The 15327-nt window shown below is 38.3% G+C and overlaps 2 protein-coding genes across 5 annotated transcripts in view; one reads left to right on the plus strand and one right to left on the minus strand.

Moving 5' to 3' along the window:
• The first annotated feature begins 728 nt into the window (after positions 1 to 728).
• On the plus strand, positions 729 to 4123 carry hsd17b8 (hydroxysteroid (17-beta) dehydrogenase 8). The gene is made up of 9 exons (XM_052533897.1): positions 729 to 874; positions 1265 to 1467; positions 1571 to 1687; positions 2900 to 2995; positions 3123 to 3208; positions 3369 to 3453; positions 3653 to 3695; positions 3794 to 3868; positions 3960 to 4123. The coding sequence occupies exons 1-9, from the start codon at positions 829 to 831 to the stop codon at positions 3977 to 3979; spliced, it is 771 nt and encodes a 256-aa protein (XP_052389857.1). The 5' UTR covers positions 729 to 828; the 3' UTR covers positions 3980 to 4123.
• A 62-nt stretch (positions 4124 to 4185) lies between these two features.
• Positions 4186 to 15327, minus strand: part of col11a2 (collagen, type XI, alpha 2) — a 35160-nt gene continuing 24018 nt past the window's right edge. For all 4 annotated transcript variants that reach the window (XM_052533859.1, XM_052533858.1, XM_052533857.1 and 1 more), the window contains 27 exons: positions 15105 to 15302; positions 14936 to 14989; positions 13746 to 13853; positions 13560 to 13667; positions 13419 to 13472; positions 13165 to 13218; positions 12958 to 13065; positions 12815 to 12868; positions 12626 to 12679; positions 12305 to 12358; positions 12143 to 12196; positions 11910 to 12017; positions 11773 to 11826; positions 11571 to 11624; positions 11415 to 11468; positions 10552 to 10605; positions 10358 to 10465; positions 10192 to 10245; positions 9490 to 9651; positions 8599 to 8652; positions 8339 to 8374; positions 8136 to 8189; positions 7733 to 8006; positions 7548 to 7660; positions 7377 to 7445; positions 6752 to 6988; positions 4186 to 6004 (listed from right to left, as the gene is read on the minus strand). In XM_052533859.1, the coding sequence (XP_052389819.1) occupies positions 5858 to 6004; positions 6752 to 6988; positions 7377 to 7445; positions 7548 to 7660; positions 7733 to 8006; positions 8136 to 8189; positions 8339 to 8374; positions 8599 to 8652; positions 9490 to 9651; positions 10192 to 10245; positions 10358 to 10465; positions 10552 to 10605; positions 11415 to 11468; positions 11571 to 11624; positions 11773 to 11826; positions 11910 to 12017; positions 12143 to 12196; positions 12305 to 12358; positions 12626 to 12679; positions 12815 to 12868; positions 12958 to 13065; positions 13165 to 13218; positions 13419 to 13472; positions 13560 to 13667; positions 13746 to 13853; positions 14936 to 14989; positions 15105 to 15302 (2532 nt within the window). In that variant the 3' untranslated portion in view covers positions 4186 to 5857. The remainder of the gene's footprint in view (positions 6005 to 6751; positions 6989 to 7376; positions 7446 to 7547; positions 7661 to 7732; positions 8007 to 8135; positions 8190 to 8338; positions 8375 to 8598; positions 8653 to 9489; positions 9652 to 10191; positions 10246 to 10357; positions 10466 to 10551; positions 10606 to 11414; positions 11469 to 11570; positions 11625 to 11772; positions 11827 to 11909; positions 12018 to 12142; positions 12197 to 12304; positions 12359 to 12625; positions 12680 to 12814; positions 12869 to 12957; positions 13066 to 13164; positions 13219 to 13418; positions 13473 to 13559; positions 13668 to 13745; positions 13854 to 14935; positions 14990 to 15104; positions 15303 to 15327) is intronic.

Here is a 15327-nt window from a genome sequence, read left to right on the forward strand (position 1 = left end):
TAGCTTCTCGGAGTAATGTCATGTTTTTTTGTGTGTGTGTGTGTGTATATATATATACACAAGTTTTTTTAATATATTATTTACATTTTTGTCAAACGTTCCAATAATAGAAGTGCTGTAGCATAATTCGTCATCGGCAGCTAATTTACTGATAATTAATAATATTGTCGATAATAAATAATATAATAATAATAATAATATTGCGCTTGTTTTTGGAGTTGGCAATGATCGCAGGCTTTATACTGCAGCTTGTTTAGTTGAAGTAAAACGAGTCAATTCTGTCATTTTAACAAACTAATTTTTGTTCATTGCATTCAATAATCCTAAACTGGTCAATTTTAGAAATTTTTCACATTTATTTTGGTTATTATAGAGCAAAAAACATTTCGAATCCTTGTGTATTATGTGCAAGACAGTGTATTTCCATTTTTAATTCAGTTTCCCTGATTCAACTCACTCAGGGTCGAGACGACAGAATTAAATTATTTAAGTCTTAAAATGACTTTTAAACCATGTATATTAGCTTCCAGGTCTTTTATACTCGGGCGTCCAGATGTGCATGTTTTCCAACAGCAGCTGCGTCAACATTCAGTTTAACTCAAAGAAGGTTATAAAGTTTACATACATTTTCGCATATTAATTTTATTTTTCATAAAATAATAAATTTTCATAAATTTTCCTTTAAAAAAACACTAACCGTGCTTTATCCCATTCATGACTGTGAAGGTCAGAAGGTTGTGACCGTACTTCACTATGGGAGTAATATGAATGGTCTTTCAGCGCCCTCCAGCGGACATCACTAGTTACTACAACACACTGTGACCCATCATGGCGGCGTCCTCTCGACTCATATCCAGACTGACTTTAGTCACGGGTGAGATTCAAAAACGTTTCGTTTGTCTTAATGGCCATTCATGTTTTAATGAATTTGAAGTAATTATAATATTTTATAGAAGGAAACTTTTTTGAGGCAAGTCTAAAAACTACAGTTCACGTTCAGTGCTTAGTCATCATGTGGAGTGAACGCAAGCTAAACACAATATTGTTTAATTCACAATATAAGTTTATACTGTATATCAAACAGCATGCATAGAATGTTTTACGCTTGTTTAAGGTATTAGATTAAATAATGCATTGCAACATATTTGGAGCATGTGTTATTTTATTTATTTATTTATTTTTAAGGTGCCGACATTTTTGTGAATGTCAGAGATGAATGATCACTGATCAGATGGTCAGATAACACTATTTTCCTGTGTTTCAGGAGGCGGCAGTGGCATCGGCAGGGCTGTGTGTCAGAGATTCGCCTCTGAAGGAGCTTCTGTAATAGTGGCTGACCGCAATGAAGAATCAGCCAATCAGACACTGGAGCTGCTGTCACGTGACCACAGAGGTCAGGGGCACATGGCTCTGGGGGTGGACGTGTCATCAAAGGACAGTGTGGAGACACTAGTGACAAGTATACAGGTCTGACAGATGTGTGTCTGTGCCGTTCCTGGGCTCTTCTGGAGCTCTGAGGGGTCAATGATTAAACAGGAAGTTCATGTGTTCATATCCTGTTGTCTTGCAGCGCCGCTTCTTCCAGCCGCCGTCTGTGTGTGTGAATGCAGCCGGGATCACTCAAGATGAATTCCTGCTCAAGATGGAAGAAGATGACTTTGACAAAGTCATTGGAGTCAATCTGAAGGTACGAGTGTTTGGTTCTGAACATGTCATCACATACAGACTCGTGGTCTGATCAGTGTGTAGTACTGTGTACTATTATATCATGTCTGAGAGCAGAAGGTCATGAGGGAAAACACTTTTACAGTCCTTTGCCAAAAGTAATCAAATCTTGTCTTGACCTGCAGAAAAGAATCAGTGAATCAGTTCAAAAGTCACTCATTTTGTCAGTGCACATTTGTATATATTGTACTGTATTTTCCGGACTATAAGTCTGACTTTTTTTCATAGTTTAGCTGGTCCTGCCACTTATAGTCAGGTGTGACTTATTTATCAAAATTAATTTGACATGAACCAAGAGAAATTAACCAAGAGAAAACATTACCGTCTCCAGCCGCGGGATGGCGCTCTATGCTGCTCAGTTCTCCTGTAGTCTACACTGAAGACACAGAGCGCCCTCTCATGGCTGGAGACGGTAATCTTTTCTCTTGGTTCTAAATGAATGCGACATATAGTCCAGTGCGACTTATATGTGTTTTTTTTCTCGTCATGACGTATTTTTGGACTGATGCGACTTATACTCAGGTGCGACTTATAGTCAGAGAAATACGGTATTAAAATACAATATTGTTCAAATAGTTTGTAAATTATTATTATTATTTTTTAAAGAAGTCTCTTCTTCTCACAAATGCTGCATAACTGCAAAAACAAAAAAAAAACAAAAAAAACGTTAATATAGTGAAATATTATTAGAATTTAAAATAATAGTTTTCTATTTGAATTTTAAAATGTATTTTATTTCTGTGATGCGCAGCTGAATTTTCAGCACCATAACCACAGTCTTCAGTGCTACACGATCCTTCCCAAATCATTCTAAAGTGCAGATTTCTGATAATTATAAGTGTTGTAAACGGCTGTGCTGAAATTTTTTGTGGAATCTGAGATAAATCCTTTTTATGATTATTTAAAGTATAGAAAGTTCAAAATAACAGCATTTGGTGAAAACAGAAATCTTTTTGTAACATAAATGTCTTGCTGTCATTTTCAATCAATTTTATGCATCCTTGCTGAATAGAAGTATTAAATTCTTAAAAAAAAAACACCACAAACTTTTGAGCGGTGGTGTGTTGTGTATATATAAGTTGTTCTATTTTCCTTCGTGTTAGGGAAATGTGTGTATGTATTCTGGACATAGTGCAGGTCTGTGTCTGATCTTCTGTACTGCTGATGTTTTCAGGGTACGTTTCTGGTGACTCAGGCCGTCTCGAAGGCTTTAGTCTCTGCAGGCGCTGTGAAGGGCTCCATCATCACTGTGGGCAGCATAGTGGGCAAGGTCACACGTTTACAGCAATCTCAATTTGTACTACACAGATAATATAGTGGACATTTAACAAAGCCATTAGCATTCTCGGACCTGTGCTTCCATATGGTTTCTTAAGTGTCTGTTTCTCTGGCTGTAGGTTGGGAACATGGGGCAGGGGAATTACTCGGCTTCTAAAGCAGGAGTGGAGGGTCTGACTCGAACCGCTGCCAAAGAGCTGAGCAAGTGTGTGTGCATTTTACATATATATATATATAGACAGACCAGCAGATATTTTTCCCATTTTAGGGTTTGTGGTGCTGCTTATGTCTTAGTTATGGAGCCTGTCTCTTTATTTTCTATATTTTAAAAATTACATTTAAAAATGTCCTTTTGTTGCTTTTAGGTTTGGTATTCGCTGCAACTGTGTCCTGCCAGGGTTCATCACTACACCCATGACAGATAAAGTACCAGAGAAAGTCATCGATAAAGTAAGGATGAATGTTTCTGGCTTCAGATGAATAAAAAGAGATGATTATTTGTGCACAAGTCATTTCGTCTCAGTAAGTTCTTAGAAAGTTTTCTTAGGTGCAAAAGGATCTTAATATTTGATAACTTGATTAGTTAAACTTACATTGTCAGACAGCTTACCTTCTGTACCTGAGCAGTATTTTTGGTTATTTTGTGCAGCTCACATCCATTATTCCAATGGGAAGGATGGGAGAACCTGCTGGTACATCATTTGTCATTGTACAAAGACATTTTCATAAATGTAGTAACCATCCAAACCAGTTATTAAAACACTGTTTTGTGTGATATTGTTTTGTGCAGAAGTAGCTGATGCATGTGCCTTTCTGGCTTCTGATGACAGTCGATATATTACTGGAATCAGCATTGAAGTAGCTGGTAAGAATCTTCAGAAAAACAACAGAAAACCTGTGATTTCATTCTCAATTTGTTCTGAACTGACATGGATTTTTCTCTTCAATCATGGCAGGTGGACTCTTCATCGGCTGAAAACTGAATAACACTTAACTTGATCACCAGCTCCGTGCCTTCATCGTTGTAAAATTTTCCTTGTATAAATTACACGTAATTGTTGTAAATTATTGTATACAGTGTAAAAAATTAAAATGAAAAATCTATATTTATACAATTAAAGTGTGAATATTTTTTATACCGAACCCACTTTTAAAAAACAATTAAGTTGACACAGGAGGAAATGTGTTGATGTGTGGTTTAATGGGAACTTTAGGACCAAAACAACATGAAGGAATTAAAACAGTCGACGTTTCAAAACCCAGACACAAAGTTCATTATTTAGATAAAGGGTTTGAAGGAAAGTGGCCAGGTTATAGATCGTGGTTTCACCGTGACACACGCTGTTCAGGTGTTTAAAGTGAAGATGCAGATCAAATATTAGCAAAAGCAGCATGTGACCGTGATAACAGGGAACAAAAGAACAACGAAGGAGTCCAACAGCTCTTTAAATAGATTATATATTACACAAACAGATTTCAAAGTACTTACATAAAACAAGTTTTAGCACCAAGTTTTATAAAGACAGATGTTTGTCTTTGACAGAAACAGTCTGAGCAGTATTGTCCATGTGAGAAAACCACACAAACAACTTTTAATTCACAAATACGTTTTTATAGGTTTTCATTCCCTTCGCCATAAAAAAACAAAAAATATACATAAAAAACAAACCACCATCATTTTTCTTCCCTCTCCTTCCTCTTCCGGTCCCTTCTCCACTGCTGTTTGTGAGACCCTTCTAAACCTCCAGCTGCAATGGAAGTGCACTCAAACGATGCAACATGATCTAATATCACCAGTAAGTGTATATATCTATCATACAGAGAAGGCAGATTTGCTTTCTGGGGTTTCATTTACATATTTAATAGACTGATGAGAAACTACAGATGGATACCACGTTATTTGTACTGCAAGTGTTGGTCATTTTCTTGTGAGCACCTGTTTCACAAAATAAATACAATAAAATATTTCTGTACAAATGGTTCTTACGCACAATTCCAGCCTGAAAGCTGTCCGCATGATAGGTCAAAGGTCACAAGGTTTGTCAATAGTCTCAAAATAGCAAAAGTGTTGAAAGTGTGCATATTATCAGAAATGTTTTTTTTTTTTAGGACCTCTGTAATGAATCAATAACCAGCTTATATACTTGCACTAAAAATACTGAACTGGTAAAGCATGTTCATGCCATGTCTAAAAAAAAAAGGGTATGTTGTCATTCTATAATAAATCCACAACATTATCAAATTCAACACACGTTTGCACTGTAAATGGCTTTTGATTGCATGTGTCGATGCTTGATAAGTTGACAGTTGTTGGTGTGATTTGAAATCATTCTGATGGAATCTTGGTGCTCCGCTTCTGTTCCTCAGTTTAAATGTTGCACCTGCAGATCATTCTATTCTATCAAGTGAGGAGGGATGGAGGTAGGAAGAGTGGAGCATCTCAGAAGAGGAACAGTGGGGAGGGGAGCTGAAGGAGAGAGAGGGGGACCCAGACGGGAGGGTCTTCCGCTTCAGGCCAGCAGTATCTGCTCCAACACAGAATATCTTCTCTTCGCTTCTCTCCTGCGAGAACCGCTCTTCTCCTCCATTGCTGGGAGTGTTTTTCCCTGGGTGTGTACTTTGTGTGCAACATTGATTCACAAAAGTGTGTTTGTTTGTTTGTGTTTGTGTGTTTGTGTGTGTCCCACTGTTTACACGTAATTTCAAATGTCTTTTTTAGTGTTGGCACATCTCTATGTGGTGGTATTTATGTCTAGGTTTTAAGTGCATGATTAATGAGTGTGTGTGTGTGTGTGTGTGTGTGTGTGTGTTTGTATTGGTGATTGTATTCTCCTTGACCTCAGCATGTGTGTGTTTATCCCAGGAAACAGACAGGTCCCACTTCAAAACCAAATTTCTGATTGTCCTCCCCAAAGTCTGAGATCCTGATGTCCAGCAGAGGGAGCTGTTCCACCTGAGGTGTGTTCACCTCCAGCACTGTCCTGTCCAAGCCTTTACGATACTACACAGGGGGAAAGGGGGAAAACAATATTTAGCAAAAGAATACCTTAACCATTGTACAATGCTTAAAGTGTGGGTATGATTGTTTATTGTATGCATAAAATTCACACCAAAAAAAAAATCACACTATTTAATAAAACAACAACAACTATTTAAGAAAAAAAAAAAAATAATAATAATATTATTAAATATCCAATTTAGATTTTTTTAAAACCAAAAAATATATATATATTATCTATTTTTTGTTTCTGTGTGTGTGTTTGTTTTCGTGGAACTGTTAGTGAATTCACACATATGAAAATATATGCCTTCAACTATACTAAAATTCTTCATCCATAACAAAATTTATGTTTTACATTTTACAATGCATCGTAATAATTAATGAAGTATTCAGATTCCACAAGATTGCAGGCATGTCAATGACCCTAAAACATTTTAAGTATTTCTGACAACTCATAAATGTGTTCGGATTAAACTGATTTAAGGGTTAAAATAATCAAAAAGAAACAAAACATATTTGTACACACACCAGACCAACTACCCATCAAGCTCAAACATTTGTAATAATATTGCATTTTGGGTTAAAATGTTCTAAAAAAAAACTACCGCACAAAAAAAGGACATTTAATATTAATTGAACAAAATACGTCTCAAAATCTTTTCATTACTTAAATGCTTATATAGTGCAATCGCTAACTTTTAAACATACTTCCATCTGTGATCTATTTCTTCGTTTCTGTTCACTTACAGAGCAGCCGTCGGTGAGGGCTTTGATGTAAGGGGTGGTCTCGTAACTGAGCTCTTCATCGTTGGCCCCCTGGAAGTGTAGTGCCCTCTGGTACCCGCTGCCGCTCGTCAGGTCCGTCCAGGCCACCGATCGCTGGCAGTGGTAGGTCAGGTTTTGACGGGCCTGAACGCTGAGCAAGCGCAAGAAGCCCAGCTGGACAACACCCACGGGCTCTCCACTCAAGTCAACATATGACAACTACAACACAACAGAAAACAGTAATATAATGACCTCGACACGGGAATGACTTCTGCTTGTGTTATCACTCTCAGTCTAAACACTCTTTAAAGGGATAGTTCACCCAAAAATGTAAACCTTCAAGCTGTTCTTTCTTCTACAGAACACTAAAGAAGATTTTTTGAAGAATCTGGGAAACCATTCCCAGACTTCCATACAACGAAAAAGAATACAATGGAGGTCAAAGGGGTCCAGAAACTCTTTGGATACACACATTCTTCAAAGTATCTTCTTTTATGTAAATGATGACAGAATTTGCATTTTTGGGTGAACTATCCCTTTAATAATAAGCTTTTGGTTCATTTATGCATATTACTATTGCATATTGATCCTGAAGTTATAACCTTACCTTGCTTCCCTTTGCAAACTGACTAAACCAGGACCCAGGCTTCTCCTTCGGCCAAGTATTCATCTTCACCTATGGCAGAATTTAGGATTAGTAAATTCAGACGAGTCTTCAGAAGTCTAAGGATGATGTCACAGTAAAAATAGAAACATATAAAAATGAATGACAGCTTACATTCTCTACTGCTTTGCTGGGATACAAGCACGTCTCTCCACCAGCAGTGAAGTTACAGTAAACCTTGAACGAGTCCCGGGCGCAGCCTTGATTCGGATCAATCCAGTACTCGCCTGAAGAAAAGAAGAAGAATGATTCGAATGTGACATGGCTCACCGCTGGTTCCAGAATCATGAGGATCGTACCGTCTCTGAGATCTGGCTGGCTGAGGTGGAGGTCCTGGCAGGTGCGGGCAGGGCTCTCCTGTGTCCCCAGCGGGAAGCGCATGCTCTCGATCTCCTGGCGCAGTGTATTGAGCGTGCCGAAGATCTCCTCCATACCTTCATGAGCGCTCAGGAACTCTGCGCCCGTGCCATCGGCAGCCTCAGTCTCAGAGAGCATCTGACTGGCGTCGATGGAGCGCTTGGACTTCTTCGGGAACTGAATAGGCAGCGGCTGGATGACTTCACCAGCTGGTCCCTAAAGAGAAAACCAAATTTAGCTGCACTCTCAAGATGTGCTGGTCTCCTTTAACATGTCTTGAATAAGGTTCAATGATGATTGCACAACATCTTGTGTTCTGTATTGCAGATAACAGATATGACTCACAGGTGGTCCTGGTGGTCCTTGTACACCCTTTTCTCCTTTAGGACCAGATCCACCCTGCACAAAAGAGAAAGACATACAAAATTAGTGGCATTTTAGTGTAAAGTATAAGAAATGTGACATAATGCTTTACCTCACAAGCTCATAATTTACTTCTCATAATACATTTGATCTTGAAGTAGAATATTTAAGGAAGGGTTACTCACAGTGGCACCTTTAGCTCCTTTGAAACCCCTCGGACCCTGTGAGGAACATCACATCCATTCAGCTTTGATCGAGGTGATATATTTTTTGTTGCTGCAGAGCTCAAGTTTAGTAGTCATAGTTTCAAGATTTTTTTAAGGTTTAACAAAGCATTAACCATGAAGAATCAGTGCAGTCAAAGACACATTTCTCCACCAGATTCAGAGTTTGGTATGATAAACAGCTCTACAGAACTGAGAAGTGGTAGTGAAGGTTTACTCACAGGCATCCCAGCAGGACCTGCAGGACCAAGAGGACCCGTTCCTCCAGGCATACCCTAACAAAACACATCAAGAAATTAAAGAAAGAAAAAAAATGACATGGTATTTATTGATATCAAAAGTGACTTGAACTGTGAAACTTTTACATCTACACTACCCTTCAAAAGTTTGGAGTTGGACAGATTTTTTTTTAATGTTCAGAAAGAAGTCTCTTCTGTTTACCAAGGCTGCATTTATTTGAAATATTTTTAGAAATATTACTATAATTTAATAGAACTGTTTTCTATTTCAATTTAAAATTTCCTGTAGCTCAATTGGTAGAGCACTGCGCTATGAAGCGCCCAAGGTTGGGGTTCAATTCCCCGGGAACCCATGATATGTAAAAATTTATGAGTGAAAAAGTGCTGAATGCACTGTAAGTCGCTTTGGATAAAAGCGTCTGCTAAATACATAAATTTAAATTTAATTTAATTTTTAATTTAGAACAATTGGTATTTTATTCCTCTGATCAAAGCTGTATTTTCAGCATCATTCCTACAGTCTTCAGTGTCACATGATCTTCAGAAATCATTCTAATACGATGATTTGTTGCTCAAGAGATATTTCTGATTATTGAAAATAGCTGAGCTGCTTCATATGTTTGTGGAAACTGATACACATTATTTTTTAGGATTCTTTGATGAACACAAAGTTCAAAAGAACAGCATTTATTTAAAATAAAATCCTTTGCATCATTTTAAATAACTTTACTGTCACTCATGAGCAACTTATTGCATCACTGATGAATAATATTTTGATATTGATTTCTTTAAAAATAAATCGTACAGACTCCACTTTTGAGCAGTAGTGTATAATTGCCTGTGTGCTTTGGATGTGTGGAGGACTTCACAAACCGTTTCTCCCTTGGGTCCTGATGATCCCTGAGGTCCCGGCATGCCTCGGTCTCCCTTCTCTCCTTGTTCTCCAGGAGGCCCGATCAGACCAAGCATGCCTGGATGTCCCTTCTCACCCTTAGCACCGGGGTCACCTCGGAGACCTGCCAAACCTGGAGGACCCTGAGAGAAGAGCGGGATATTTGGCATTCAATATTCATACATGTATTTCATGCAACTATACTACAGTAATAGTTCTAATAATAGCTCACTTCTTAGTGTGTTTCAGGTATTAATACTTGTATATTTGATGATACAGCAGGTCATTGTAAAGAAGAGTATAACTGCACACTCACTCACGAGTTTATTGTTACCAACAAACAATGAGACATAAAAATTCTCAAAAGACCAATGCACATAACCAGAGATCTCTCTGATGTCATGTGATACACGGATCACTCTGTGTTATTGTAATTTCTCAAGGTTGTTCAATAATTACTGAATACTGATTGTGATGTAACTATGTTTCACCTGTGAGTTACTGGATTTATGATGTTCTCAGTTTTGAAGAAACTGTAACTTGACAGAGGCTTGTTCCTGAAATGCTGGTTATAATGATCTTTTAAGCGAGTGTGTAGTTATACTCTTCAGTTTTTCCCTAACTTGCGCCTCCATAAGGTGTGTGTTTGCTGTAATGCTCTAATACAGATGAGATGGTCTTACCATTGGTCCAGGGGGTCCCGTCTGGCCAGCAGCACCTGGAGCACCTTGCTCACCCTAAATAAAGTTATCATTTGTCAGAATATCATTTGATAAACACTATATTAGTTTTCAATAAATAAACAGAAAAAAAAAATCCTACAAAAATTCCACAATTCCAATATCATACCACTGTTCCAGGCAACCCTCTTAGACCCTCAGTTCCTGGTTTTCCTGGTTGACCCTCCGCCCCCACAGGGCCAGTCTTTCCTGGAGGGCCAAGGGCACCTGAATCTCCCTAGAAAAAATAAAACAGATTACAGGAGGAAAAAACCTACAAAAAGCATGTTTATTTGTTGTAATTATATTCTCTCTCAGTCTTACCTTGCTCCCTTTCTCTCCCTGACGACCCTCTGGTCCCCTTGTGCCTGGAGGACCCTGAGAAATGAACATTAACACAATTTCAACTCCAGAAATATGTATTTTTCTATGGGATCCATCCTGAACACAATGGGCCCTATCATACACCCGGCGCAATGCGACGAAAGGCGCAGCGCAGGTGTTTGCTAGTTTCAGTCCGGCGCCATACGCATTTTCCCATCCAGCGCCACGTCGGTTAATTAGCAAATGCATTTGTGCTCATTTTTGCGCCCATGGGTATGCTGGTCTAAAAAAGAGGTGTGTTCAGGCGCATTGCTATTTTAAAGAGCTGAAAATAGACTCCGCCATAGACCAACTCAAACCTGGTCTAAAGTCTGGTTCAATGTTTTATACATTATATATATATATATATATATATATATATATATATATATATATATATATATATGCCTACATGTCATAATGGATAGTCATCGCATGTATCAGAATTAGGCTATCTATTTGATCGCACACGAACAGCTCCGTTTCATCTCGGAGACGCGTTCGGTCTTTGCGCTTTCCAAATTTCGCTGTGTAAACAGCAAATCTGTCACGGCACGAGATCAACTGACTCTTAAAGGGAATGGAAGATGAGACTCTGATTGGTGTATTGCACGTTACGCCGAAAAAACACCCATTACTCAGTAAGAGAATAGGGACAACCTGTTTAGACCATGTGGGGCCCAATATAAAATATAAAATAGGGCCCAATGTATTTTTGGTTATATTACTACAAATATACCCCAGAGACTTAAGAGTGGTTTTGTGCTCCAGGGTCACATATGAGAGTGGTTATGTTGGGCTGTGGTGAAATATGGTGATCTTACTCTCTTTCCTGGAGGTCCAGGTGGTCCGTTCTCACCAGTTGGTCCAGGTGAACCCTAAAGCCATGTAAAGATAGTCCTCACATTATATCCTGAAAATCCCTTATAAGTATGCATAAGGAAGATCAGCACTTTATAAACAAGAGGATGAACACTCACAGCTTCTCCTTGTTCTCCATCCTCTCCTCTTTCACCCTTTGCACCATCTTGGCCCTGCAAAAGAAGGTCAGTTTCTTTTCTTGGATTAATGAATCACATACCATGACCAGGAACATGCATGAAGATGGTACGAAGCGTCATATTCAATTTCATGATGGCTTCAAGAGTCATGTACTAATATGTAAATGACTGCTCTACTCACTCGTGGTCCAACTTCACCAGGGGGACCAGGATCCCCAGGGAAACCAACAGGACCCTTGAAAACACAAATATCAGCTGCCAAAGGGTCTCAAATAGATCTGTTTCTCATTTCAAAGATATGTCATGTTTAATACATACAGGGTTTCCTTTGGGTCCATCATCTCCATGGGGTCCTTTTCCACCAGCAGGACCAGAGGTGCCCGGCTGCCCAGCCTCTCCCTTCTCACCACGCTCTCCTCTCGGGCCCTGCCATTGGATAAGCAAACCAATAGGGTGTTATCTGTGACTATGTCTACTAAATAAATAAATATAAACGTAAGCAATTTTTTTTTATAAGTTCAGAGAATGATAAAAGTTTCAGCAATTCTCACCATTTTTCCTGGCTCTCCGCCAACACCAGGTGGTCCAGATTCACCAGGCTCACCCTGTCAATACAGATATAACAACATCAAGTGCCAGCAATCAGAACTGCTAATCTTGTCAACCATAAAGTGGTCCTCCATGCAATCTTTTTTTAACTTTTTTATACTTGCCTTCTCTCCTATGGGACCTGGATTACCCAAACCTCCTGGAGGACCTTGAGGACCCTGAAAAAATAAGGATATGCATTAAATTCTATATATATATATATATATATATATATATATATATATATATATATATATATATATATATATATATATATATATATATATATATATAAATAAAGCTAAATTAAATGACTGCAGAATGCCATGATTGAGGAATCTGAATAAGGTGTTCTAGGAAGTCATTGTATAGGGATTATAACACAATTAATAATGAACTGTAATCGTCTGTAAATTATTATTTATAGTACAAATGAATATTCTTACATCAGCACCATTAGGACCAGCTGGACCACGTGGACCTGGCGGACCAGGAGGACCCTACAGAAATACATGATAGGAAACGATTAGGATATAGGCATCATATGTTTATGTGTTTCAAAATGCTAGAGCATCATAAACATCCATTGCACCATCCATTTTGCACTGCCTTTCAATACAAATATTAAGACTCACCAATGGCCCAACATCTCCTGTCTCTCCTTTTTCTCCAGCTGGGCCTGGCAAACCCTGATGAATGTGAATGAAGTGCAAACAGCGTAAACATTCAGTATGTAGGTTTTAATGGGTAAGAGTAAAGCACAATCTGAATGCAGTACCTGCAGTCCAATAGGGCCTGGAGGCCCAGGGAATCCTCTTGTCCCTTCATCCCCCTTAGAACCGAATGGTCCCTGTTGACCTCTTGCACCCGTCTCACCATCAGCACCCTGAGAAGAGATTTGAAATGAGGACGACCACAAGCAGATTTAACCTTTTGACTAACTATGAATAGTAGCATGACTTTGTTGGCATCCAATCACACTCACAGCTGCACCAGGCTGTCCAACAGGACCCATTGGCCCGGGTGGACCAGGAGGACCCTGTAAATGTGCAAATAATTGATTATAGATTGATATTATGCTCGCCAAAATAAGTGAAACAAAATCTAAGCGTGCAATGTTTTCAAATTTTAGGACTCGTTGAAAAGGCTTGGAACTTGTTACAATGTTGATGTATTTTCTTTGGAAACAGGAGAAATTAAAATGATCAATTTTTCTTAAACGAAAGTTAATTTACTCACATGCTCTCCCTTGGATCCTTTACCGCCCTTTTGTCCTGGCTCTCCAACCTCACCCTATTCAAAAACCAGTTCATCTTTATTTCTGACAAGAACATCCTTATAACTGATGATTTGAGATGGAGATATGAAGAGGTTGCTTACCTTGTCTCCGTCCTCTCCAGCAGTACCCGGAGGTCCAGCAGGGCCTGGGAGACCAACTGGGCCTTGGATGCCATCACGACCAGCTGGACCAACTGGACCTTTATCCCCCTGTGAAACAGGATTATATTATTTGACAGGCCTATGTAAAGATTAGAGATGAAGTGCAAACCAAGAGTAGACACTTACTGGAACTCCTTTTTCTCCCGCAGCTCCAGGAGGCCCCTGAGGTCCAGGTCGACCAGGAGGGCCTACAGGGCCTGCGGTGCCAGCTGGTCCTCTCTCCCCAGGTGATCCCTGCATAGAAATTCAGTTAGGTTAACAGACTCTTGTGTGACCCTGGACCACAAAACCAATTTCAATTTCAATTCAATCCAAATTCTATTTTTCAAAATGGAGATCACATGAAAGCTGAATAAATAAGCTTTCCATATATGGTTTGTTATAATAGGACAATATTTGGAACTACTATTTTAAAATCTGGAATCTGAAGATGCAAAAAAAAAAAAAAAAAAAAAAAAAAATCAAAATACAAAAAAAAATCTCCTTTATATTTGTCCAAATTAAGTTCTTAGCAATACATATTACTAATCAAAAATTTGGATTTGTTATATTTTCAGTAGGAAATTTACAAAATATCTTTATGGAACATGATCTTTATTTAATGTCCTAATGATTTTTAGCATAAAAGAAAAATCTATAATTTTGACCAATTCAGTGTTTTTTTGGCTATTGCTACAGATATACCCCCGAGACTTAAGACTGGCTTCGTGGTCCAGGATCATATATAATTCCTCAAAAATAAGATCACAAGCATCTGGGAATTATTATCATTAATATTTCATCCTAAAATCAAAACAAAAAAATATTTTTTAATTATCTTTATGACAATTAAGCACATCATTAATTATCTCTCTCTAACCCACTGAAATGTGGAAATATATAAAGAAAATATATTTTCTAAAAATAATTGAAATTGTAAATATTATTGAAATTGTATACATTTGTAAACAGCAAGTACACTTATAAGTACATTTACACTATGGTATTGTATGAGCAGTATCAATATTAATTTGATACTAATCATTAATTAATGTCTATATTACTCTTACAAATAAAGGCTTTTGCAGTGATGCCATGGAGTTCCCCAAAGAACCTTTTAGTTTTTAATGAGTTTTATTAAATGAGCCGTTTCTTTTCTTATAATGTGAAGAACATTTTATAATATAGAGAAACTTTCTGCAGTATAAAAACATTTTATACAATGAAAATGTTTTATGGAGGTCTTTATGAAACCATTAATGTCAATAAAGAACCTTTATTTTTAAGAGTGTATATCTACTTGATATTTCATATTCTGGTTATTAGGAGCAACATACAGCAGATCCAGGTGGTCCAGCAGGGCCTTCACTTCCTTTCAGTCCTCCAGTGCCCTTAGAAAACACAAAGGTAGAGCTCATGTTCAGCTTTAAAGTTGCTAGAGAAAACACATTTAGAAAAGGTTTTATAATATATAATTCGCTAAGCAGAATGAGTGAGACTTATTACTGGAGTTCCTGGCAGTCCTCTCTCTCCTGGGAATCCTCTCAGTCCAGGGGGTCCGTCTTTACCAGGGCCGCCAGGGGGACCGGGATCTCCTTTGGTTCCTTCTTTACCAGAAGGTCCAGATAGACCTTGCTCACCGGGTGGTCCTGGGGGTCCTGGGTGACCACGCTCACCCATCTGTCCAGTCTCACCAGAAGGACCCTAAACAAAAACTAGATTTGAGTAA

This window comes from Carassius gibelio, chromosome A19 (assembly GCF_023724105.1).
Source record: "Carassius gibelio isolate Cgi1373 ecotype wild population from Czech Republic chromosome A19, carGib1.2-hapl.c, whole genome shotgun sequence".
NCBI classification, from domain to species: domain Eukaryota; kingdom Metazoa; phylum Chordata; class Actinopteri; order Cypriniformes; family Cyprinidae; genus Carassius; species Carassius gibelio.